The 27,061-nt window shown below is 44.2% G+C and overlaps 2 protein-coding genes across 5 annotated transcripts in view; one reads left to right on the top strand and one right to left on the bottom strand.

Moving 5' to 3' along the window:
- Positions 1 to 17,795, top strand: part of DNAH6 (dynein axonemal heavy chain 6) — a 381,338-nt gene extending 363,543 nt beyond the window's left edge. The window contains exons 71-77 of the mRNA XM_015112750.3: positions 4,206 to 4,335; positions 6,644 to 6,771; positions 10,568 to 10,753; positions 11,288 to 11,360; positions 12,199 to 12,350; positions 14,098 to 14,320; positions 17,518 to 17,795. Of these exons, the coding sequence (XP_014968236.2) occupies positions 4,206 to 4,335; positions 6,644 to 6,771; positions 10,568 to 10,753; positions 11,288 to 11,360; positions 12,199 to 12,350; positions 14,098 to 14,320; positions 17,518 to 17,621 (996 nt within the window). The 3' untranslated portion in view covers positions 17,622 to 17,795. The remainder of the gene's footprint in view (positions 1 to 4,205; positions 4,336 to 6,643; positions 6,772 to 10,567; positions 10,754 to 11,287; positions 11,361 to 12,198; positions 12,351 to 14,097; positions 14,321 to 17,517) is intronic.
- A 2,062-nt stretch (positions 17,796 to 19,857) lies between these two features.
- The window catches only part of TRABD2A (TraB domain containing 2A), a 57,659-nt gene continuing 50,455 nt past the window's right edge, over positions 19,858 to 27,061 (bottom strand). For all 4 annotated transcript variants that reach the window (XR_013402674.1, XM_077959158.1, XM_077959157.1 and 1 more), the window contains 2 exons: positions 22,142 to 22,393; positions 19,858 to 20,283 (listed from right to left, as the gene is read on the bottom strand). Coding sequence is in view for 3 of the 4 variants with exons in the window: in XM_077959157.1 (XP_077815283.1) it covers positions 20,057 to 20,283; positions 22,142 to 22,393 (479 nt within the window). In the remaining variant the exon portion in view is untranslated. The remainder of the gene's footprint in view (positions 20,284 to 22,141; positions 22,394 to 27,061) is intronic.

Raw genomic sequence — 27,061 nt, 5'->3', positions numbered from 1 at the left:
AATGCAAGATGGATTAAAGAATTAAATGTGATACCTCAAACTATTAAAACCATAGAAGAAAACCTAGGAAATACCAGGATATTAGCCTATGCAAATAATTTATGGCTAAGGCCTCAAAAGCAAATGCAACAAAAACAAAAATTGACAATTTTGACCTAATTAAACTAAAGAGCTTTTGCCCAGCAACAGAAACTATCAATAGGGTAAACAGACAACCTACAAAATGGGAAAGTATATGTGCAAAGCATGCATCTGACAAAAGGACTAATATCCAAAATCTATAAGGAACTTAAAGAAACCAACAAGCAAAAAACAAACAACCCCATTAAAAGGGGGCAAAGCACATAAACAGACACTTCTCAAAAAAAAAAAAGAGGAAGAAAGACGACCAGGCGCGGTGGTTCATGCCTGTAATCCCAGCACTTTGGGAGGCTGAGGCAGGCGGATCATCTGAGGTCGGGAGTTCGAGACCAGCCTAAACAACATGGAAAAACCCTGTCTCTACTAAAAATACAAAACTAGCCAGGCGTGGTGGCACAAGCCTGTAATCCCAGCTACTCGGGAGGTTGAGGCAGGAGAATCACTTGAACTTGGGAGGCAGAGGTTGCAGTGAGCCAAGATCATGCCATTGCACTCCAGCCCAGGCAGCAAGAGTGAAACTTTGTCTCAAAAAAAAAAAAAAAAACAGAAAGAAAGAAAGAAAAGAAAAATACAAGCAGCCAACAAACATGAAAAAAATGCTCAACATCACTAATCATCAGAGAAATGTGAATCAAAACCACAATGAGATATTATCTCACATCAGCCAGAATGGCAATTATTAAAAAGTCAAAAGATAACATGTTGGTGAAGTTATAGAGAAAACAGAATGCTTATACACTGTTGGTGGGATTGTAAATTAGTTCTGCCCCTGTGAAAAGCAGTTTGGAGATTTCTCAAAAAACTGAAAATAGAAGTAATGTTCAACCCAGCAATCCCATACTGGGTATCAACTCAAAGGAAAATAAACCATTCTACCAAAAAAAACCACATGCACTCATATGTTTGCAGTTCTATTCACAATAGCAAAGACATAGGATCAACATAGGTGCCCATCAACAGTGGGCTGGACAAGGAAAATGTGGTACATATACACCATGGAATACTACACAGTCACAAAAATAAAATGAAATCATGTTCTTTGTAGCAAATTGATGCAGCTGGAGGCCATTATCCAAAGTGAATTAATGCAGAAACAGAAAACCAAATACTGCATGTTCTCACTTACAAGTGGAAGCTAAACACTGGGTACACATGGACATAAAGATGGGAACAATAGACACTGGGGACTCCAAAAGGGAGGAAAAGGAAGGAAGAAAAGAGTTGAAAAACAACCTGTTAGATACTATGTTCACTATTTGGGTGATGAAGTTCAATAGAAGCCCAAACCTCAGCACCATACAACACATCCATGTAACAAACCTGCACATGTACCCTCTGAATCTAAAATGCTTTTTAAAAAATTAAGCCAAGTGGTAAATCAAAATTTTTTTGAAACAAAAACTGAAAAGTTAGCTTTCCATATTATAGAATTATCTTATAAATTAATAAATAATAAAATGCTAAAATTCAAAGATGTGCAAAAAATATGAATAATTCATAAAGGAGTAATATAGATGGTCAATGAACATATTTTTCAAGATTTAAATTCTTAAAGAAGTGCAAAAAATGAGAAACTATTTTATCTATTAAATTAGAAACATTTGTTTAAGTAATAATATTGATTCTTGCAAAGACATAGAAAGACAGGCTTTATGATTCACTATTGTTGGAAATATAAATTGATACAATGATTTTAGAAATTAATATGGTAATACCCAGTTTTAAAGTATTGCCTCTACTTAATCTATCATTTAAAGAATTTCAAAAATGGTGGATGAAATTCATACAAACATATTCTATTCCCCAAGTGTAATAAGATCGGCTGGGCGTGGTGGCTCACACTTGTAATCCCAGCACTTTGGGAGGCCAAAGCAGGTGAGTCACTTGAGGCTAGGCGTTCAGGACCAGCCTGGCCAACACGGTGAAACCCTGTCTCTACTAAAACTGTAAAAACTAGCCAGGCATGGTGACGGGTGCCTGTAATCCCAGCTACTTGGAGGCTGAGACAGAATCGCTTGAGCCTGGAGGAAGAGGTTGCAGCGAGCCAAGATCACGCCACTGCACTCCAGCCTGAGCAACAGAGTGAGACTCCATCTCAAAAAAAAAGTCTAATAAAATCAAAAAACTAGAAATTTCCAAAAAATAGATAAGTAACTCATATTAATTATGGTGCATTTATACCATAATTAGTATCACATTGTCCCTTAAATTATCACTTAGTCACTTAAAGCATGGTTAATGAGGATTTTTCAGTGATACTAGAAGACTCATAATATTGAAAATGAATTAATATTACATAAATTTATTAGCTCAATTTTGCAAACCATATGCACATATATACAGAAAGTGTCCAAGTTGAAGTAAACTATAGTTTATTTAGTTAAATATTACTTCTTTATAAGTAATTATTATACAGAAAGTGTCCAAGTTGAAGTAAACTATAGTTTATTTAGTTAAATATTACTTCTTTATAAGTAATTATTATACAGAAAGTGTCCAAGTTGAAGTAAACTATAGTTTATTTAGTTAAATATTACTTCATAGGCCGGGCGCGGTGGCTCAAGCCTGTAATCCCAGCACTTTGGGAGGCCGAGACGGGCGGATCACGAGGTCAGGAGATCGAGACCACCCTGGCTAACACAGTGAAACCGCGTCTCTACTAAAAATACAAAAAAAAACTTAGCCGGGCGAGGTGGCGGGCGCCTGTAGTCCCAGCTACTCGGGAGGCTGAGGCCGGAGAATGGCGTAAACCCGGGAGGCGGAGCTTGCAGTGAGCTGAGATCCGGCCACTGCACTCCAGCCTGGGTGACAGAGCGAGACTCCGTCTCAAAAAAAAAAAAAATAAAATAAATAAATAAATAAATAAATAAATAAATAAAATATTACTTCGTTATAAGTAATTATATCTGGAAAGTAAGTATCATGAGTATTTTTTCTTTGTATTTTTCTATCTTCAAATTTTTGTGTAATAAGCCATATTTTTCTAATTAAAAAAAAGGTTAATTGAATAAAAGAATGACCTGAAACTGTGTTCTCATGATTTTTCCCTCACTTTCATAATTTCTTTCAACTGATCAACTTAAAAATGTTTAACCATTCTTTATTGTAGTAAAATATATATAACAGAAAATGTACATTTTAATCATTTTTAAGCATACAGTTCAGTGGCATTAACTACATTTATTTATGTATTTATTTTTCTTTTCTTTCCTTTTGAAATAGGGCCTCCCTCTGTTGCCCTGGCTAGAGTGCAGTGGTGAGATCATAGTTCACCACAGCTTCTAACTCCTGGGCTCCAGCTATTCCCCATTCAGCCTCCCAAGTAACTAGGACCACAGGTGCACACCACCACACCCAGCTAATTTTTTTTTTTTTTTTTTTTTTGTAGGGACAGAGACTTACCATGTTGCCCATTCTAGTCTCAAACTCTTGGGCTAAAGTAATCCCTTTTGAGCTAAAGCAGTCTTCCTGCCTTGACCACCCAAAGTGTTGGGATTACAGGCATGAGCCACTGGGCCTGGCCCATTAAGTACATTTACACTGTTGCTCAACAAAAAAATTTTTAGTATGACAGTAACAACTATGTACTAGGCACTTCCAATGACCACATTTTACCAACTCTACCTTCAAGATAAAAAATAAAATTTCTTTAAGCCAGTCACAAAAAGACAAATACTGCATGATTTAACTTTTATGGAGTTATCTAAAATAGTCAAATTCATAGAATTAAAGAGTAGAATGGTAGTTGCCAGGGGCTGGGGAGAGGGGGAGATGGGGAGTTACTAATCAACAGGCATAAAGTTGCAGTCAAGCAAGATGAATCAGGGCTAGAAATCTTTTGTGCAACATTGTACCTGTAGTCAGCAATAATTACTGTCTTCCACACTTTAAATTTGTTAAGAGGGTAGATCTCATGTAATTGTTCTTACCACAATAAAAGAAAGTGAAAAGAAATAGTATTGTTTTCGAGAGCTGCCTTTACTTTTGTAAATAATTATATGTGCTGCAAATTTATTTTTTGAGAATTTGAGTCTTCACTGTTCTGTGTCTTACTGCCATTACAGTACAAAGAGACCAACACTTTAATCAACACCATACTTGAGGTTCAGCCAAGGTCATCTACTGGTGGACAGGGAAAAAGCAATGATGAAATTGTTCAAGAACTTGTTGCCTCCATCCAGGCCAGAGTTCCAGGTAATAAATAATTCTAGGAATTTGTACGTAATAGGAATTTTAGGAATACACTCAGAGAACTGAGTGATAAACAGATGTCAAAACCTGCTTATTATGTAGACTTTCTTTAACCTAAAGAGCTCTTTTGACATGGAGCTCTTCATTTATAGACTAGAAGCTTACAGCATCTCAGCATCTCAACTGCCAGAAGCATTAGGAGGAAATTGGTTTCCAGCTCAACGTAACTTTAACCAGACTTTTTCCTGAGCTTCCCTTGATTTCACTATTCTACTGTCTCTAGACCTGTGCTGTGCAAGAAAATAGCCCCTAGCCACATATGGCTACCTAAATTTAAATTTAATATAATTTAAAATTCATGTCCTCATTTGCACCAGTCACATTTCGAGTGCTATCATTGGACAGGACAGAGAGAGAACACTTCCATCATCATTAAAAGCTCTACTGGACAGTCCTGCTCTAGAATCCATTTCAATTTTTTCTCCATTTAGAAGACATGGCTAAATTACTTTCACCTTGCTTTCTGATAAGTGAAAGAGTCTTCCTGAATGATCACAAGAGATCTATTTTAACACTTTTCTTAATCAGTAGGAGATTTAGATGTCTTAGTTATTCATGGTTGGAAGAGATGTCATTATAGGAAAAAGAAAATGGGGACAGAAAAAAACAGCAACTGAGTCTTGCCAGTGCCCTTAAGCCCCTGGAATAAAAGGAGCCTTGTGGTTTCAGAAGTCAGTTATCTGCCTCCTAGAAGCAAGCCCTCAAGAGAATGTCTGCTTGGTTAGAGAATTCTGTTGTTGAAGCAAACAGTCAATAAATATAAGATCAATAAATACAAGATGGAGTGCTGGTTGGGAAAAGGATGGAGAGATGAATGGATAGCTGCAGAGACCGTGCACTTGTTTGGTAGAATCCCATTGACACCTAGGAGGTTTTTCTCTCCAGGCTTCATAAAGCTTGTACTTTTACTGTGAAATGCTAAGCAGATCATCTGCTGAGACTGAGGGGACAGGAAAGCAATTGGCTCAGCAAAAGAATTGAGAGTTTGAAATAGCCCTGAGAGGAATGGTGGGAAGAGAAGACCAGGGACATGTAACCACAGCACTATGGACCCAAGGGATTAGACTCGTTGGCACTGCTGAGGGATTTTTGTCCAGCAGCCAAATGTGTGTGGTCAAGAAGGAATTTGATATATGTACGTCATAGTCGTTTGTTTACACATACTTCTTGCAAATACGCAAGGAAAAGGCCGTTCCTTCCTCTTTCGTAGCTCATATCATTTTCATCTGAGCCTGCATTTGGTGGATTGTAGGGAGAAAGAAGAGCTACATTTTCCATCCAGTTTGAACCATGAGCCTGTTTAATAATGCAATCAGTCCCTTTAAATAATGCCCAGTAACATGGGATAAACACTAAGTCTCTCTCTCTCTCTCTCTCTCTCTCTCAGTCTCCTGCCCCCAACCTTTTCTATTCAGTGCAGGTGAGCAGGGAAGTGGGAGATTTAAACACTTGTATGGTAGAAGGGGAGACTCAGGGTCCCTGGACCGTCTAGTCTCTGGAATGTTCCTTATCTGCCAGGCAACCGCTTTGTCCTGCTAGCATTTGCCACTGAACCCTTCAGGGCTCTGCCTCCCAATCAGCCAAAGCCAGGCACACCTTCCTGTGCCCTCCTGCCAACCCCCCTCATTCCACATTGGAAACCTTTCAAACCCCTCATCAAACTTGCAGATACCACTGAGCCATACTGACCTTCCATTTCATCCTCTTCCCTCTCAACCCCTCACCTCCTCCCCACAGTCAACCAGAATGAAAATGAGCAGGCTTCTCCTTCCTTTTTCCAGTCCTCCTTCTACATTAGCACAGCCAGTCTTTCTATGATCTCACTTAAGCAACAAGAACCTACTTCTCCTGTCCCATTGCCGTAGACCACATAGCTCAAACTGGCTGGGAAGATGAAAATACCCATGGGGAACATGCTTTAAGGGAAGAAATGAAATGCAATGGTTTAGTGTTTGAGGAAAAAAAAGTATATGTGTATGTATATATATACACACTTTATATATATATATATATATATGTCCTGATACAAATGAATTTAAGCTTAATTTTCTGTGATTGCTTGTATATAAACACAGGTGAATCACAAAAGCATTCTAAATTATAGAAATGTCACATTTAAATGCTATGTGTCTGGCTTAAACAATGAGAAAAGCTGGCTTTTTTAAAATGTTAAGATAAGCACATTGCCTTAGCAATATTGTGAGAACAAATCAATGATGACTAGCCTGAGGAATCACTGTGTATGTTTCAGAAAAACTGGAAATGGAGGGTGCTTCTGAGGGCCTTTTCGTCAAGGATCCTCAAGGACGCCTGAACTCCTTGACCACTGTTCTTGGACAGGAAGTGGACCGGTTTAACAACCTGCTGAAGTTAATTCACGTATGAGAGCTTACTTTCATCATTGCTATTGAGCATCAAAGCTTTGTAGAGAATTGTATGATACGAAATTCTTCCGTTCCTCTCACTTCGGCATTTCCATTTGGATACACTAACAACTCTTCAAGTCCAATGAGTCTAAAAATGATTTTATCCTTCTCTAATGAATCTGTATTCCCATTTTCTAATAACGATGGAGTGAATATGTAACATTACAAATTCTCAGTCTCCTCTTTATCCTTACACCCTTAGATTCTGTTGACTCACTAGAAATTGATCAGAGACCTAAGCACTCAATTAAGAGTAATTCAGTGCTTGTTCCTAATGTCTAGTTTGCAATTAATAACATAGTCTTTAGGCAAGACCGTGAAAACCAGAATCTGTCAGTGCGGGCCACAGAATGCCTGCATTAGAGTCCCCTGTGGTGTGTTCAGCATGTGGATTCCTTGATCCCACTCAAGACCTACTGAGTTAGAATTTCTTGAAGCAGAGCCTGGGAATATGAATTTTAAATAAACTCTCCGGATGATTTTAATGCCGCTAAAATTTGCAAACACCTGTTTGATCTTCTGCTTTATGTTCATAGATAGTTTCTCTCTGCATTGCCTTGCATTGATAATGATGGTCAAAGGCCTTCCTAGTTTCTCTGTGCGTAACTTCGATAAGAGAAAAAGAATAACTATTAGCAAATATTGAGCATTAACAGGAAAAGTGTTACCGCTAATCAGGGAACCAAACACCTACTTCAAGGTCAAGACTTGGGGATAAGATTGGGGGAGAACTGGGAGAGATCTTTTACCGCTAAAGATCATTACTGTTCCCCATCAGAAAGGCAAAGTCTCTGGATGTGGCTGCTTGGCTGGCAATACCTAGGCTTGTTGGTTAGGTGGACCCTGGATCAGCTGAGTATGTGGTCTTCACCTTGGGACTGTGGCATCTAGTCAGGTATGCACCAAAGTCAGCAAGCTAAGTCTCTCTCCTCTCTCAGTCTCCTGGTCAGGTTGCCGGGTCAGGGCTTATTTCCTTCTATATTGAATGAATTGGGGTACAGACTAAGCTACTATGATAAAGACCCCCATAACATAGTCCAAAACAAGATAAAAATTCACTTTACTCTCCCCTAACAGTCCCGAGGGAGCTCTGTCTAGGGCAGGTAGTTAATTCTGCTTTGTGAGCTCATCCAGAGATAAACAGGTTGGCTCTTCCAGTCTCAAAAGACAACTTCCGTGTCTGGGTCTAAGGTGGCTGCCCCAATTGTCCCCTTTTGCCAGCCAGTGGGAAGTAGGAAAGAGAGAGCAAGGAAAAGCAGCTTCCTTATAAAAATGTGATCCAGTGGTAGTGTACATCTTTTCCTCTTATATCCCATTAGCCAAAACTTGGTCACATGGCCACACCCCAGCTGCAAGGGTGGCTGGGAAAGGAGTCTTTAGATGGGGTGCTCTGTGCCCAGCTAACACTAAGGAAGTGCTGTTGTTTTGAGGAACACCAGGAGATGGATGCTACTCATGTCTTGCCCTTTCCACATCATGAACTTTCACCCACTTGAAGATAAGACCAGATGTCACTTCCTCCATTATGTCTTCCTGGAGACCAGCCCTTCCCTCTACTGCCAGATGAGTTAGGGTCCCATCCTCAAGGCCCTGTCATCTCAGGTCTCTGCATCCACCACTGTATTCATTACACTTTTTGTAGTTTCCCACCTATGAGTATGGCTACTCTAACAAAGAATTTCTTTAAAACAAGGGAGCTGTTACATTCGTCGTCTTTGTTTCCTTAGTAATTGGCATACTAAATCTTCCACGAATATTTGAATGTACAGGTGAACAAATGTGACTCTCAGGTCTCCTTTGGTCACTTTTTCTGGTCAAACAAACCCCAGTCCACCACTAACAGAGGAATTCACCTAATGGAAGCGTAAGGGGAGGAGCCCAGGGACAGGTGGCCTGCAGGGCCATCAGGAACCACAGCCAAGCATTCCCATCAGAAGGGAGGTGCCCACCATGGCATGCTGTGCCTGTGCCAGAGGCCTTCCTCACCTGACCTCTAGTCCTAGACCACAAGGCCTGGTCCTGCTTTGCCCTGGCTTTGTTCCCAGCCTCACCTTCCCTTCCCCTTGGGAACAGCCAGACAGTACTGTAGTGGCAATACGAAAGCCAGGGGAAGGGAGCAGCACCCAGGAATGCCATCCTGGCTAACCCACTCTCCTCCAGACAGAACTGTGAGATAGGGCAGGTCCTGGGAGTGACAAGGCCACCCTGTGTAGGCTTCCGAGCCATAGGGGAAGGAAGGCCTTTGAAGTACTCTTTCTCCCATTTAATACATCTGCGTGTTGGCTGCCTCCTTTGGGAGAATCGACTGCAATATGACCTCTTTCTATTTCAAGCAGACCTTGAAGGTCTCAGCAGTCTGCTCCCTCCACCTCTGTCATTTTTTGTGTTCTTTCAGGATTTTAGATGAGTCTTCTGCTACTTCTTCCTATTTCCAGGTCTACCATGGAGGATGGTCTTGGCTCTGGCTAAGGGCCTCTTTCCTGCACTCTGCTGCAGATGGTTCCTCAGATCCTAAGGACAAATCTAAGTAAAACACTTCTTTTTTCTACCGCTGCCTCTTGTGAAAAGAGGTACAGGGAGAAGGGAACCAACAAGTAAACCTATGAAAGAATGGAAGGATGTGTAGCCTTGTTTTATCCACACAGTGCCTGTTGCTAAGACGCTGTGCATGTGGTCCCAGTCCTTATTTGGTTGCTTAGTCAACATAAATTTTGCCTCTAATATCTTCCTATTATATTTTCCCAGTATATGGCAGTTTTCACAACACTGCAACCGTGAGGGCCATAACCCACCTATATGCACTCGCTCGTCTTTAGCCAGGTGGCAAACATCGCCCTGTACTCCACTCCAGCCCAGTGTCTCCCAGGACTACTGCCTGCCTCCATCTTCTGGTGAGAGGAGGAGAGGCTACGAAACATGTTTTAAGGAGGTGTTTCCAGTACAAGGAGACCATCTGATGCCAACTAGAAGATTAGTGTCATCTAAGACTCTCCCCTTTCCAGCCAGGCACGGTGGCTCACACCTGTAATCCCAGCATGTTGGGAGGTCAAGGTGGGCGGATCTCCTAAGGTCAGGAGTTCGAGACCAGCCTGGCCAACATGGCAAAACCCCTTTAAAAATACAAAAATTATCTGGGCATGGTGGTGCATGCCTGTAATCCCAACTGCTTGGCACACTGAGGCAGGAGAATCACTTGAACCCAGGAGGTAGAGGTTGCAGTGATCCGAGATCACACCACTGCACTCCAGCCTGGTGACAGAGCAAGACTCTATCTCAAAAAAAAAAAAAAAAAAAAAAAGAATCTCCTCTTTCTGCACTAACTCTGGGGGTTGGGGGAACCCCCTGAGCAGAGATGAGGTGGTTCTCACTCCCCATCTCCCCCTCCTCCTCACACTCTGTGGTTCCCAAATCACAGTCAGACCTATTTTTCTTTTGGCCTGGAAGAGTGCTGGACAGTGGCATTTCTCCCAGCCGCTTCTCCAGGCTTCAGGAGACATTTCTGCTTCCTTCTTTCCACCGCATTGGACTCTACTATCAACTGCCACCCTCAAGTGTTACACCACAACGGTCACATATTGTAATAATGCATGAAATATTGGAGGGTCTGGGAAGCAGACAGTGTGCACAGAGAACAGAACCCAGCCAAGTGGCACCTCCGGGCAAGGCAGCACCTGCTGTCATGAATGTGTGTCACTGACACTGGATAATGACATCTACAAAGGACACTAACCCGTTTTCTGTTCTTTCAGACTTCTCTGGAAACACTCAACAAAGCCATCGCTGGATTCGTGGTGATGTCTGAAGAAATGGAAAAAGTGTATAACAGTTTCCTCAACAACCAGGTTCCCGCTCTGTGGTCCAACACAGCCTACCCATCCCTGAAGCCACTAGGGTCGTGGGTCAAAGACCTTATCCTGAGGACCTCATTTGTGGATGTAAGAAAATTTCTTTCACTGGGTTTCGATGAGTCTGATGGCATAGTTGGCCTAAGGTCCCTAAGAAGCACTGGCTAAAGATATCCACAGTCACTGATGGATAATCTGAGCCCAGAGAAAAAGAAATGTCCAGAATGGCATCACTTTACACATCTCATACTGATTATAATATCGTTTGCCCTAGGCACTCATCCCCACATTCCACTTTAGTTCCACTTTAATTAATTGGGGTTTCAGCTCTAATTCATGGGACCCCACAGTGAGGTACAGACCAACTGAGATGAGTCCAAACCCCAGATAATTTTGCTGCTGTCTCCCTCTCACATACCCCACAATAACCAGGCTCTGGGTCCGCAGTCATCAGGCTGGCAGAACAGGAAGGGGAACGGGGCAGGCAGTGAAATGGGGGTGGTGACTAACTCAAGGCTGCTTTAGTTTCCGCCTCCTGAGAAACTCTCCCCAAATAGGACTTTGCTTTAGAAAACAAATTCCATCCCAGAAATAACGTTTATTTTGAGTATGTTTCTCCTTCAGTTATGGCTCAAAAGAGGACAGCCTAAGTCCTACTGGATCTCCGGTTTCTTCTTTCCTCAAGGATTTCTAACAGGTACCAGCACTTCCCCTAGAAAAACCCCACAGGAAAGGCCATGGATTGTCATACACAGGGTTTTGAGGTCCTGAGGAAATGACATGGCTGCTAATGCTTTAACAATGAGGCTACTGATCATAGGGCAATCTAACAAGGTCCTGCTCTTCCTCACTTGTGGGGGACAGAGGAAAGATGACAGAGATAGCAGATGTTCCCCAGCAACCTAATCCCTGCCCCTCTCAAGTTAACATAAGTGCAGGCACTGCTGCCTCCATGAACACAGTGTGCCTCAGTTCCCCATGTGACCCGCGCTCAAGGGCGTCATCTGCTGTCCACCTGCTCAGGCCCCAGCTGTGAGCAGCTTCCCTCCCTCTGAGAAATTCTCTTGATGTGCTTCCATCAGCCCTTGGGGAATCTAGCCCCTTCAGAAGGGGCTAGAGCCTGTGAGCAACTCGATGCTAATGACCCAAGCCCTTCATCTCTCTCATTCTTAATACCTATTAAACAGCCCATATAAAACAAGCTGGGCAAAATCCTAAAGTTAGCGAGATTGGGCTCAGAAACTGCCTCACTCATTTGTCTCCCTTATGTCAGGGCAATGCACTGCATACTGGCCTTCTTCCCTCCCTTCCCAACCAGGACCAGAGCTTGTCCATCCTTTGGGCCCTTACCTCCCAACATGACCCACAGGCTTCCTGACCCTGTGAACTAACTCAGAGGAAGATATTAAGGGTTGGGTTTTCTCTGTAGTGGGAAGGCTCTCTAATGCCAGGGCAGCCTGGTTTGTGTGAAGGGGGAGTGCCTGGGGAGTAGCAGTGTTGTTTTGAACACGGCTTTCTGATTTTCATAATTACAGGAACTCTTCAAAATCATGCTCGAAAATACAATTTGCCTATAGATGAGCTAAGTTTCAAATACAACGTAATTCCCACCTATCGGGATCAAGCTGCAGTGATAGAAGCTGCCAAGACAGTGCAATTTGGACAAGAACTGCCCATGGACATGGAGGTATTGTCCACCTGGCTGTTATGGCAAAGCAGCTTCTATCCCACTGTCCTTGAAGATTTCAGACAACCTCCCATGCCCCACTGCCACCACCTCCCATCGACAGGAGCAGGAAGGGCAGGGTAGTAATCACACCTCCAAGATAAGCTCCCCAATTAGCAACGACCAGATGGGAACTGCCTAAACTAGTCTGATTTATAGAAATACGTTTAAAGCAATATTATTTTATTTTTTAGCTACCTTTAGTAACCTTCTTCGTCTTACAGAATCAATATAGCAAGAAGTTAACAGCAAGGATTTAAAAACTAGACAAGCCTGAGTTTGAATTCTGACACTGTCTTTCTCCAGCTGTATGTGCTGGAGCAATTGTTGACATGTCTGCACCTCTTCTTATTTTAAGATCCTTCTTGTCTTAAGAAGAGGGTATCAAGTTTCCCATGTAAGGAAAACTTGAGGCTCCAGGGAGGCAAAGCAACACCCACATTAAAGCCCCCACTGGAGCTTCCAGGACCAGCCTGCCCTGGTCCATGCTCAGCACACTCCATCTGCCACAGAGGCTGATTCTGACAGACATAAGTTTACAGTGACCACCAGGGCTCTGTCCCTCCACCCCATCCCAGTTCATACCATGGCTCTGCTTGGGTCATGTGTGCTGAGCCATGAGAATACCTTGCAATCTCTGAGATCTGGGGAGACCTCAGACTGTCTAGCTGGCCTGTCTCCTGGCCCACCTAGCAAATGTCTGCCACCAACAGACCAGGAGACAGGCCTGTAGTGCGGTGTAAAGGAAACAGCCAGTGTCATGTGACAGGCACATTTACTGGTCTAAACACAGGGTATGTGTTTAAACAGCTTTATCTCTGTTACAAACAGCCAAGACCACTGTCAGCCCGTTTGCCTCCTTGGCTCAGCATAGGAAAAGGTGCTCCCTCTGGGTGGATGCCCAGATGATGGACACCCGGTAGGTAGCAGGATAGTTTTCAGGCACATCTGCATAAACATATGTGGCAGCCCAAAAACAGGAAGGCCCACCCTGCTGCACCCAAGAAACAGAAAGTTTAGGACACCAAAAAGCAAGGACCAGCTAAAAAGAATTTAGTCTACCATCCTTTTATTCACTATAAAATGCACTACATATTATCCAAACTGCTTAGTCCTCTGGCTGCAGACATGAGGCTCCAATTATCCAAAGACCTGGGGCCAGAATTGGCCAAATCCACTCAGGGTTTAAGGAAGAATGATTCAGATACCCACAATTGGAAAAAAAAAAAAAAAAAAAAAAAAAAAGGTGCACCGGTGGAGACATCCAATCACAGGACTCTGATGGGCAGGGTTTCTCGCTCTCCCTCTTTCTTATTTAATACAAACATTTAAAAGTAAGCATAATTTTAAAAAGAGAGAGAGAAAGAACAAAAAGGAATTTTCCATGGACACTCTGTAAATATTATTGCAGATATATAACCTCTCTTCTAGGAGGGCATCCAAATCCTTGAAAACCCTTGCTAAAAATAACAGACAATAATCTCAGTACTCCTCCACCTCCCATGAAAAGGGGAAAAGTCATTACATTATTATTACATTTTTTTGCCTCTCAGAGCCTCAAGATTGACCTCTCTAAGATGTGAATAATAACAGCAATGTATAGAGTGTTTTTTAGAATTACCTGGTGAGGATGTGGGACATAGGAAGTGACTCATACCTGCTGATCCCTTTTCCCCCTCTCACTTTGAGACTTGTGGGTATCTTTCAGTTGCCCTCTCCTGAGGATGGTGTTCTTGTTCATGGGATGTTCATGGATGCTTCTCGATGGGATGATAAGGAAATGGTGGTAGAGGACGCATTGCCTGGACAGATGAATCCAATGCTGCCTGTGGTGCATTTTGAACCACAACAAAATTATGAGCCAAGCCCAACACTTTACCACTCCCCACTTTATAAAACAGGAGCCCGGGCAGGAACACTCTCAACCACAGGTGAGGATGTTCTTAAGATTAGTTCAAATAATGACCAAATGCAATGTTCCATCAAAGTCCAAACAGTAAGCTGTAATTGGCCCAAGATCTCCCTTGGGCCAATTAACTAGACTTAAAATGAAGCCGCCTATAACATACAAAATTCATAAATGTAATTATAAATTCTATTTGTTCTGACTGTAGATTAAGATTATAGAATTAATTATTGCTTCTATTAGAATCTAAGGAGTAGAAAATAGAATTTAACAAGCAGAGACTTCCACTTTCAAAATGGTGGCCTGAATAGACACTAAAATCTCTCTTTTTCTCACCAAATCCATTTTTACTCATCACAAAAGAGATTTTAAAATAAATGAATAGGCCGGGCGAGGTGGCTCACCTCTTTAATCCCAGCACTTTGGGAGGCTGAGGTGGGTGAATCACCTGAGGTCAGGAGTTCAAGACTAGCCTGACCAACATAGTGAAACCCTGTCTCTACTAAATACGAAAAATTAGCCTACGTGGTGGCGGGTGCCTGTATTCACAGCTACTTGGGAAGCTGAGGCAGGAGAATCATTTGAACTTGGGAGGCAGAGGTTGCAGTGAGCCGAGATTGGACCACTGTACTCCAGCCTAGGTAACAAGAGCGAAAACTCCATCACAAATAAATAAATAAACAAATGAATAAATGGAAAGCCCTGATGTAAAACTCTGAGTGGATCTGAAACTGAGATACAGCTCTGAAAAAAGAAAGCAGACAGAAAGAAAGCCACCTCAACAGATACACTGAGGGACAGCTGAAGAATGAACAGAGAAAATGAACTGGGAAAGTCGCCTTGAATACAGCATAGTGAGAGGGGAAAGAAGTGACCCTGTGGGAGGAGCCAGAATTTGCAACACTTTTCTAGTTTTCTAGGCAACCTGGAAGGAGAAAATAAAGAATGGAGGAGAGAGAATGTTTGAAAAAATAATGGCTGGTAATTTCCCAAAACTAAAGAAACACTTGAATCCTTAGATTATGAGGTCTCATAAAGTGGAAGGAATGATTTTTAGCAACATACAACAAGTAATCAAATCTTCAAAGAAACCTAGATATACCAAAGTGATACTTAAGGCTGTCAGAGACAAAAAAAAATTCTCAAAATAACCAAAGAGAAGAGACAATGTATAATATATGCTGGAACTGAAATCCCAGAGAATGAGAATCAGATTGATACCAGTCAACTCTCATTATCCACAGTGCATATAAAAAGATAATGGAGAATCAGCTTCAAAGGGTTGAGGGAAAATACCTTTGAACCAGAATTCAAAACACAACCAAACCATCTTCCAAAAGGGAAGTGAATAAAGACAGTTTTGAACATACAAATGCTTTAAATTCATCATCACTGACCTTCTATTTTGAAAAAAATCCAGCTGTCTGGCCAGGTGTGGTATCACGTGCCTGTAGTCCCAGCTACTCAAGAGACTAATGTGGGAGGATCACTTGAGCCCCAGAGTTCAACACCAGCCTGGGCAACCTAGTGAAACCCCCATCTCAATTAAAAAAAAAAAAAATCCAGCTGTCTTAGTTTGTTTGTGTTTGTGTTGCTATAAAGGAATACCTGAGGCTGAGTAACTTTAAAGAAAAGTTTATTTGGCTCATGGTTATGCAGGCTGGTGCCAGCATCTGCTTCTGGTGAGGGCCTTAAACTGCTTCCACTCATAACAGAAGGCAAAAGGGAGCTGGTGCATAGAGGTCCCATGGCAAGAGAGGAAGCAGGCAAGATGGGAGGGAGGCGCCAGACTCTTTTTAAGCAGCTCTCGCAAGAACTAATAAAGTGACAGCTCACCCCCCATTCCAAGGAGTATTAATCTACTCATCAGGGATCTGACCCCCATCACCCAAACACCTTCCATTAAGCCGCATCTCCAACACTGGGGATCAAATCTCAACATGAGATTTGGAGGGATCAAACATCCAAACTATAGAAGCCTGGAATAAAGAATTCTTACAAATCTGGGAGAGAGGACCAACAACCTAACCTTATCTGAAACTGTGACAGAAACCCCATCTTGTACAAGGATCAAAAGAAACTCTTTTTCAGCTATTTAAAGGAGGGATAGTCCTATGTAGTAGTCATCAATGGCCACTAATATCCCAAAAAAGAAAGACAATCATAGTGTGCTTCCTGATAGGAGTACGTACTACCAAAGAAGTATTCTTGTCGTAAAACAAACCTGCTAGCCTGGGCAAGATGGCGAAACCCTGTCTCTACAAAAAATACAAAAATTAGCAAGGTGTGGTGCACACGCCTGTAATCCCAGCTGCTTGGGAGACTGAGGCAGGAGGATTACTTGAGTCCAGAAGTTCAAGTCTGCAGTAAGCCATAATCAAACCACTGCACTCCAGCCTGGGCAAAAGAATGAGACCCTGTCCCAAAAAAAAACAAAAAAAAAAAGGAAAAAAAACCTCAAACCTGAGTGTAGTCATGCCTCTAGATCTAACCTCCCCTTACAGGAAGAGAGGAATATATTTAAAATCACCACAGCAATGCTGTCATCAAAATCCAGATTCTGGGAAACTTAACAGGACAAACAGTCTGGTTGTTTCAACAAATATATTACAAGGGAGCAGCAAAAGAAGCAGAGGGAAACTTACCAATTGAAAGATTTAAGAGACACATCACTGTTGCAAGATATGAAACACATTTGAATCCTGGTTATTAAGAAATTATTAGGCCGGGCACAGTGGGTCATGCCTGTAATCCCAGCACTTTGGGAGGCCAAGGCAGGTGGATCATTTGAGGCCAGGAGTTTGAGACCAGCCTAGCCAACTAGTGAAACCCCGCCTCTACTAAAAATACAAAAAGTAGCCAGGCATGGTGGTATGCATCTATAGCCCCAGCTACTCAAGAGGCTGAGGTAGGAGAATCACTTGAACCCAGGAGGGCAGAGGTTGCAGCGAGCTGAGATCGTGCCACTGTACTTCCAGCCTGGGTGATAGAGTGAGGCCCTGTCTCAAAAAAAAAAAAAAAGGGTTCTATGAAGTCTAAGCTGGACGAGTCCTAAAGAATTATTTGTTCTAAAATCTTCATTTTATAAAGCATAAAATGACCCATAAAGGACTATTTGTCCAGTTAGGACTGGATCCCAGATGTCTTGACTCTTTGTAGCCTCTCTGTATGAGGAAGTTATTCTCTAAGTAACAACCCTTTTTTTCCTATATCCTTAATTAGGACATTCAACCAACTTTGTGGTAACCGTCCTCTTACCCTCCAAGCGGTCCAAAGACTACTGGATTGCCAAGGGATCAGCTTTGCTCTGCCAGCTGAGTGAATGAAAAGGTCCCACCTCAGCACTAAAAGAGAACCAGGCCCGAGATCTTTCCTAATGGGAGCAAAAGATTTGAATAACTTATATGTGAGCAAAAAGGTGTTAATTCTGATTTGACTTAAAGGTATTAAGTGTGACTTTTATTTCTCTTATGCCCTTAAAATAAAGTGTTTGAGTTCTTTCTGTTGGCAATCCAAGCTCCGCTGTAGAAGCAGTGGGTTCAACACCCACCTGTTAAACCTGCTCCCCAACCCTAAGTGAGAGGCAGCTTCCCATCAGTTACTTTCTGGGACCCCCAGGAAGAGTCAGGACTCAGCACTCGCTTCCCCTCACAGGCTCCTTTCCTCTTCACGCTGATATGAAAGGCCCCAGGTGCTTCCATTTCTAGACTAGATTAAGGCTCTCAGAGTCCAGTGCATGGGAGGTTGATGCGGTGAGCACAACTGGTAGAGCAAATGAGCAGGATAATAAGAAGTTGGCCTATGATGTCAGTTCCCCGTTCTGTGGGGCTGCATCAGAATCCTTGGAAGAGCCTATGCTTTCACAAAAGGGCAGGCCAATCCTGCCCAAGTATGGAGGATTTTCCCCTTCCACTTTAGGATGATTCTGTATGAAAACTAACCAAGTCCCAGTCAGGTGCATCTGAGCCTCTGCCACCTCAAAAGCAGAGATTGGTGGCTCAGTTCTCAAGTGGAGCAGCCAGTGTGACAAACCACCTTGCGTCGGTCCTGCCAATAATGGTCTGCCTGCTTCCTCGGCCATAATGTGATCCAAAAAACAAGGAAATCACCCAGCTAGGATAGAGCCCTTGGTGGGAGCCACACCACCCTCTTACAAAGAATTGGAGGAACGGAGTCAGGCCTCCCAGTGTATCTCTGCCTCCCGGCTCCATCCCCATACCTATCGAAGTTAAGAGCAGATTCAAGTCGCAGAGAAGCAGGTAACAGCACTTTTGCCAGAAATCAGTGCACAAATCAGAAACTACTCTTGGTATTTCAAGCAGAAATAGTTGCTAACATGGTCACAGGAATGGCTGCCGCTGCAGAAGTCAAAGAGTTGATATCAGGCATCACACCATCTGTACTCCAAGGTGGGAACCCTGAAGGAAAAATTGTGCCAACCTCACAGCTACTCCACGCTGAAGCAGGGGAATAGAGGGGGCTGCAGAGACTGACCACTGCACAAACTTGTGTCTGCTGAAGCCTGTACATAACCATGCCCCCTGCTCAAGAAAAGCTACCTCTGCCCACTTTTGTTTTCCAAATATCCCATGAGTGTATCTCATTAGGAGAATCGAACACAGCAGCAGGGGGATTTGGGAGTTTTTGCCCACCTACACCTGCAATACAGATGGTGCAGAATGGAACCAAAGTGGTGGACATGGATCCTAAGTGCCACCGCACTACTGTTTCAGTAAGGCCACTGAGATCTTCTGGGCCCTGGAAATAACTGAGCATGAACCCACAAAAGCCTCAGAAAAGGAAGGGAAGCCAGAGCTACAAATCCAGACAATCAGCCTTACCCTAAGCCAGATTAGGGAACAAATATAACTACTTCTTATTGACTCCACCCAAGCCCTGGACAGACATTCTATCTAGGGTTTTTGTGGGCTACTCAGAAGCCCAGGACCATAAAGGACGCTTGCCACAGGTGGGAGACCCTGATCTGGAACTATGGTGGTTAGGGGAGAGAGATCACCTGGGCAGGGTTAAAAGCTCCCATTTCAGATTCAACTGGGGAAGTTCTACTCTTACACATTTTATAGAGAGAGTCCCAATAAGATTTGTATTTAGAAAAGACATTTACAATAAACATGTGAATAATAAATAACAAGATGGGGATTGGGGGTAGTTTGAAAACCACTTTCTTGCACAGCACCTCTGACAAAGCCTACCCACTCCCCCCACCCCCACCCAGCCTCCCAGTGAGACACACACATTATACAAAATGAAAGCATCTCTTAGGGCACAGGGAGCACCCTATTCACCAGAGCTTGAATAGAGAGGTGCAGACCACAAGTTCCATGGCCCACTGACTCCCCTGCATCCAGAACCAAGAGTGGCACAAAGAAAGGGAGCAGAAAGAGGAAAGGGTCAGGATACAAAGCCAGGGCCGGAAGGGATCAGAGCTGCAGCTGAGAAGTGCAGGGCCTAGGGGGAAGCAGTGAAAGGATTTAGGGTGTGAGAGAAGTTGTCTGCCTGATATATACACATCATGAATAAAAATCTACACAAAAAAAAGGGTTTTATTTTCATACAACTCATTTATAATTTATTTTCACACAACTCATTATGTTACAAAACTGTACACCTCCCCCCAAAGTTGGATAACCCAAAGTCTCATTCCTTGGAAAGAGAAGAATCAACACTGGGCTTCTTTTTCAGTGTTGGATTGGGCCCAACAAGGCTAGACCAGAATGTGGAGTACAGGAATGGCCATCCTTCAAGTCCAAGGGGTCAGGGTATTAGCCTGGTACTTCTGGTCGTTACAGGAGAGGTGTCTCTGTTTGGAAAGCCAGCACCAGCACCCAGAACACAGGAGTCCAGAGAGACAGGCAGGCACTGCTGGCCACCATCTGGCTGTGGTGGGAATGCCCATGGCGAGGGAACTGCAGCTCAGTGGAGATGTGCCTGTCCAGGACACGGACCTGGAGTTGCGGTACCACGTCACTAGGAGGCAAAGAGAAAGACAGAGTCTGAAGGCACAGCAGAAACCACTGCACACGCCAAGGCCCCCAAATGCCCACACAGCTTCTCTTCATCTCCCCTCCTTAAAGAAAGGAATGGGTATTAGTATGTTAATAGGCTTCCTATATCTCTGGTCCTCTTTCATGTCTTTGGCCACTGCTACCAGAAAACCAAATGGCAGAGGATATTAAGACCAGCAGACTAGCCAACTGTCCCTGGCTATTTGGTTCTTCATTCAAAGATTAGTGAAAGTCTTCACATAAGGCCCAATTCAAAGTTTGCTAATCACTAGCCTCTGGGCAATCTTAGGCAGGGACCCTCCTCACTGGCCACCACAGAGGCAGAGCCAGACCATGCAGATTCCTCCCTGGGTCTCTGGCTCTCTCACCTGCCCAAGTCCAGGCCTGATGTGCACAGCATGTAGGCATACCAGGTCAAGACAGTTCAAGCTGAGGGACCCATGACCTCAGGCTTACCCAGATCTTTCACCTTAGCTGAGGTATAAAATGCCCAACCCCGTAGCCACCAATGGCCTTGTTGGAAAAAGTACTAAACAGGTCAATTTATTTCTCTGTCAATGGAGGATAGTTCATGAGTCACCGTGGGACATGAACACCATCAGAAGCTGTCCCTGTTCTCCAGGTCCCATCTGGCTGCCAGCTTCTGTCCATTTACAATGCAAATCACACAGCATCTCACATGTCTGCTTCAAACCTTTCAATGGCTCCCTACTTTCCTCCCTGTTTACCTCTCTAGACACATCTCACCTCACTACTCCTTCACTTCCCAGGCCCCAGTCAGAATTACTTTATCTCGGCTTCTTTAACACAATCGTTCCCTCCAACCAGACTTTCACATTGTTCCCTCTGCCCTCAACTCTTCCCCTTCCCTACTCAGTTGTTCACTCACTCACTTACTCATTCTACATTTATTAAGCACCTGTGCAGGCACTGGATCCCTGAATCTACTGATCCAGACTCAGAAGCTCTATTCACAAGGTTCCACTTTGGCTTCTAGTCAGTATAAGCCAAAAGGATGCTTCCTCAAGGGAAGACTTTCCTGACCTCTGACCCTAAGTAGTAACCTCCAACACACACACACACACACACACCCCATGCACCACAAACACACACACCCACAGCACCTTACACTTCCACTGCAGATTATCTACTCAAAAATCCATTTTCCTCACCAGACTGCAAGTTCCATGAAGGCAGGGCCTGTGTCTGATTGGCCCCATACACACAGCATCCAACACAACAGCAGGCACAAAGGAGGGACTCAATAAACCTGAGATTAATTTAACTGGATTCCTGCTCCCCACCTCTCTGGGGTAGTTGGTCCAGAAGCCTTGTGCCCTGCGGACTCAGGCTTGCCTATCCACCTCTGATCTACTCCCCAGCCATCTCTGAGACTACATTCAGTGTAGGGTCACAACTCTTCCCTTACAATGGGAGTTAAACATGCCCATTCCCACCGAGCTGCTTACAGCTCTGCAAATCTATGGCACTCTCCCTAAATCTGCCATGGAGAAAGATCTGAAAAATCAAGTTATTTGCAACCTTTCCAGATGCCTTCCACTTTTAACAGACTCATCCTACCCGGAAACTTGTTCTTTAACAAGCATAAACATGTTGCCCTTGCCCTGGCTTGAAGCAACTACCTTAAATCTGGATTCACTTCTGTCACAGTGGACAGAAAAAGGGTGCCTGGGGTCATGAGGAAAGGGAAAGGTTGCTCCATGAGGGGGGTTCCCATTGCAACCAGTGTGAGGGGCATTCCTGGCTCCGCTCACTAGGGTAAAGGTGGATGCCAACCCGACCCGGCCTACTCGCCTGACCTCTCCTCCAGGCGGACCCACAGATCGCTGAACTGCCCGAGTCGCTGCCTCCGCCGTGGTCGCCTCCGCTTCTTCCGGAACTTCTGCTCGGCGTCACTGGGAGGGTGGGCACTTCCAGGCCGGGACACAAGGGTCGGCAGCGTTGAGTGCACCGAGGATATGGCTTCCGGTGTCGGTACTTCGGGGGTAGACACTTTTGGAGCAAAGACGGTGGACGGGGTGGGCTGTGTGGAGGTCTTTTTACTCTTCCCTCTGTACACAAGTGGAAGGAGGAGGTCTTTGGAGGAGGGTCACACAGCATGGCACCCTCCCCAGCTCTCTTACACCTCAGTTTTCACGATGACGGCAGATAACCTGAAAGTTCAAGCTGGCCAGGAAGGGCAGAAATTACCCAGTTCTTGAAATTACCTTGAGAATTGATCTCTTTGACGCCTTTTTTCTTTCTCCCTCAGATATCCTCACTCTACCTTCTCTAAATCCCCTAGTCCTGGGGAGAAAGATTCAAGATTTTTAAACTATTACATGTACAGTAATTACTGTACTTTTCCAACAATGAACAGGTCAGCACTGTCTAGAAAATCACTGACAATTATGGCTTTTTTTTTTAGAGACCAGGTTTCTCTCAGTAGCTCAGGCTGGAGTGCAGTGGCCCAATCATAGCTCACTGTAGCCTCAAACTCCTGGGCTCAAGTGATTCTCCCGCCTCCGCCTCCCAAATACAGGCAAATGTCACCACTCTGACTAGTGAACAGTAAAGCTTTTAAAGACAGATGGAAAACGTTTAAATGCCATTTGCTTAAAACCAGTGAAGTAGCTCTTAACCCTCTTAATCCTTTCTGTACCCTCATGAGGGCTTTATTCAGGAAGAGGCTCTCAGGGCTGTCTTCAAACCACGTAATCACAGATTTGTCCTTAAATCATCTTTCCCAAAGAGATATTTTCACAACTAATGGGAAACTCAGACTCACTTCTAGTGTTCCCCTAAAAGTGACTATAGTCACCAAATACTTTGAGTGTGAAGAAATAAGCTACTAGAAGGACCAAGTTTCTTCCAACAACAGAATTTTGTCAAGGGTTTGGTGAAGGGAATGGGAGAGCAGAAAGAGAAGAATTCTACTAGATGTCAATCCCATTGTCTCCTGATGTAGGTAGGGAGTGAGGGTCTTGAAACTCCCATCTGCCTGAGGCAGGGGAGCAGTGGATGTGCCATGTCTAGGGTTTTCCTCGTCCAATGATGTAGGTGCCACTGACCAGCATATGTAAGAACTCAATTACTCCAAATCAGCCTTGATGAACCATCTGCCTTACCAGAGTGGGCCTCAGTTCTGAGCCACAACATGGCAGAGCCTGAGAAGTCAGTTAGTATTAATGGCTTTGTGTGAGGAAGGGTGGAGGTATACAAGAAGGAAAGCAAAAAAGGGAAAAACTTATATTGGGCAAAAAATATAAAAGAAGGGAATTCCTAAAATGGCAAAAGATTTTAAAAGGCCCCTACTCTGAACCTGAGACTAAGGACCCCAGAAACATAAAGTCATAGCTAGAAGATTCCTGGAGGACAGGGCTTAATATATTATTAACTGTCTCCTGAGTTCAGCACAATGGTACATAACTGTGAAGCCACTTAAATGAACCCTTTCATTATTACAACAAAGAAACTAGAGCCTCAAAAGGGAATGTGCCCCCATCACGGCTCTCTAGGATTCAGGTGGCCTCCTAGGGCAGGGGTCCCCAGCCCCCAGCCATGGACTAGCACTAGTCTGTGGTCTGTTCGGAAATGGGCCACACAGCAGGATGTGAGCAGCAGGCAAGCAACCATATAACCACCTGAGCTCCACATCCTCTCAGATCAGCAGGGACATCAGATTCTCATAGGATCACAAACCCTACTGTGAACTGTGTGTGCTAGGGATCTAGGTTGCACGCTCCTTATGAGAATCTAAACCTGATATGAGGTAGAACAGTTTCACCCCAAAACCATCCCCCCCTCCCCTGGAAAAATTTTCTTCCACAAAATTAGTCCCTAGTGCCAAAAACGTTGGGGGCCGCTGTCCTAGAGGGTTCAAGAGCAGATGGTCAGGCAGCTCCATGCCCACCAAGCCCTCTGCCCATGGCAGAGACTGTCTTTGTCATCCTCAGCCTTCATATGACCCAAACAGGTCCTGGTGCACGGTAGGCACTCAAAAAAAGTCTGTTGCTTTGATTTAGCAAGGAACATGGTCTCAATCTCACTAGGGCTGTGTTCTATGGCTTGAAACAGTGGGTCCTCACAGTGAGACAAATCATAGCTTTGTTTCTGTTCAACTCACAACAAACAAAGATCTCACCCCAGAAACTCCAGGTAGCCAAGGCCAGGGCTTAAGAGCCAAGTTAATAGCCCTGGGTGGGGGTTGGAGAGTAGGGGTCAGGAAGAAATTAGCTTTACTCTTCCTGGTTTTTATTTCCCTCATATTTCTGAGCTAAGGAGTCCTAAGGAATCATAATACCTACTTTATAACTGAGGAAACTGAAGACCCGGGAGAGGAAACTGACCTGCACAAGGTTACAAGAAGGATTCTGTGCCATCTTTTTTTTTTGAGACAGAGTCTTGCTCTGTCGCCCAGGCTGGAGTGCAGTGGCATGATCTCGGCTCACTGCAACCTCTGCCTCCCAGGTTTAAGAAATTCTCTGCCTCAGCTTCCCAAATAGCTGGGATTACAGGCACATGCCACCAGGCCCAGCTAATTTTTTTGTATTTTTGGTAGAGACGAGGTTTCACCATCTTAGCCAGGTTGGTCTTGAACTCCTGACCTCGTGATCCACCCGCCTCAGCCTCCCAAAATGCTGGGATTATAGGCATCAGCCACCGCACCTGGCCAATTCTTTGCTGTTTTTAAGTAACATTCATTGTTGAGATTTTTTTCACGTCATAAAGCTAATCCATTCTCATTGTAGAAAATATAGAGAGTAGAAATTAGTGTCACTGTAATCTCCAGGGAGATCCTACAGACAAGTGTTCACATGGACTCAGACAGGGGTTTAAGGGTCTCTAGGTCAATAGAGGTGACTGCTCTTCTGCCTCAAATAGAAAATCCCAGCTGCTGAACACACCCAATCCATCATAGAGCCTCTGGGCTGGATCCCGTCACAGGCTCAAGATCTAGATTATCATGTTTTCACCCACCCGGATTCTCACAGTTTAGCTAAACTTCTACCCACAAAGGCTAAGCCCATGGTCATTTTGGCTACAATATAGGGCTACCCCCTTGTGCTGATAGCCTATTTGCCCCCTACCTGCATTCCACGCAGCCTCCTCGCTCCATAGAAGTCTCCAAGAAAGAAACACACTGGTTGACAAGGAAAAGATCCCAAGCTTGGAGCCTTAGACAAGATAATTGACCTTTCTGAGCCTCTGCTGCTTGTATAAAATTAACCTATCCTACTTTGTTGCTGTGAGGATTAAAACAGCCCAAACACCATGCTTCACACAGTGCTGAGCACTCAGTAGATCCTTACTTCAGGTGCATCCCTCTTTCTCCCAGTCCTCTGAGAATGAGTGAAGCTGTATAAACCCTAGCAGGGCTGATCAGAACCTTAGAGCATCCCACTGTGTAACCAAAGGGACATCTGCCAGATCTCCAAAGATGTCCATGATCTTGCCCCTGGAAGCTCTGAACACGTTACCTTACATGGTAAGAGGAACTTTGCAGGTGTGATTAAGTTAAGGACCTTAAGATGAGGAGAGTAGCCCAGATTATCTAGATGTGCCCAATCTAATAACATGGGCCCTTAAAAGCAGAGAACCCTTCTGTGGTCAGCGGGGGATATGACTATGGAAGAATGGTTATAGAGATGCAACATTGCTGGCTTTGAAGATGGAAGGCTCCATGAGCCAAGGAATGTGGGCAGCCTCTAGAAGCTGGAAAGGAAAAGAAAACAAATTATCTAGAACCTCCAGAAGGGAATGCAGCCAAGCCCACACCTTAATTTCAGCCAGTGAGACCTGTGTCACACTTCTGATCTCCAGAACTATAAAATAATGAATCTGTGTTGTTCTAAGCCATTGAGTTTATGATAATTTGTTATAGCAGCAATAGAAAACTAACATAGTATCCATTATCCCAGGGGGAGGAGGGAGGAACTGGCTAAGCCCTCTGCAGATTAGCCTAACAGGAACCCCATCTCTTTCTCTTCTCTGCTGAAAGAATAGCAGCCTCACATTCAGGAGCATTTCCTGTGTTTTCGAGCCTGCTGACAAGCGGAGAGTGGCAGCTGCTAGTTGCCCTCCCCACACCCCAACATGCACACCCATCTCTGTCTCCCCAATACTGGCTTACCGCAAGACTAAGGGAGCTGGCAGGGCCTGAAGTAAGCTAGATCACCAGTTAACAGCCCTCATGTCCCCAGCCACACCAGCCTGCCCTGGATTCAAGTTCCACATGACCAGAATCATCCCTTAAGGACTACCATATGGCTGCCGAGAAGGAAACAGGTATCCCCCTACTGCCCTGGTCCTCCTTGCCAGCCCCTCTTTGTGGGCATTCTCCCCCAACCCTCTTCCCTGGGTCCTTAGCTTCCCAGGACCCTGTCCCTTCTTCCTGAACAGGAGCTCCTTTGGAGACCTCATCCTCTCTCATGGCTTCACCTGGGACCACTATATGCACGTTCACCCCTCAGGTCCCCCACTGGCTGAATAAATGAATGCACGTGAGCAGCACCGGCAATGATAGTAGCACATCAGCAATCAATCCTATTTGAGATCCCATCATGTGCCAGATGCCAGGATAGGTACTCCTGGAAATCCAATTTTGAAAATTAGATCCTTGTCCAGAAGGCTGTAGAAGAAAGAAAGAGCTCTTGCACAAACTGTAGGTTCCTTGGGGTCATGCACAGGATGAACCCAGGCTGGAGCAATGGAGGAAGATGTGACAATTGTGCTGGATC

This window comes from Macaca mulatta, chromosome 13 (assembly GCF_049350105.2).
Source record: "Macaca mulatta isolate MMU2019108-1 chromosome 13, T2T-MMU8v2.0, whole genome shotgun sequence".
NCBI lineage: Eukaryota > Metazoa > Chordata > Mammalia > Primates > Cercopithecidae > Macaca > Macaca mulatta.
Note: the sequence above shows the minus strand (reverse complement) of the source record. Positions and strands in the feature narration are given on the sequence as shown.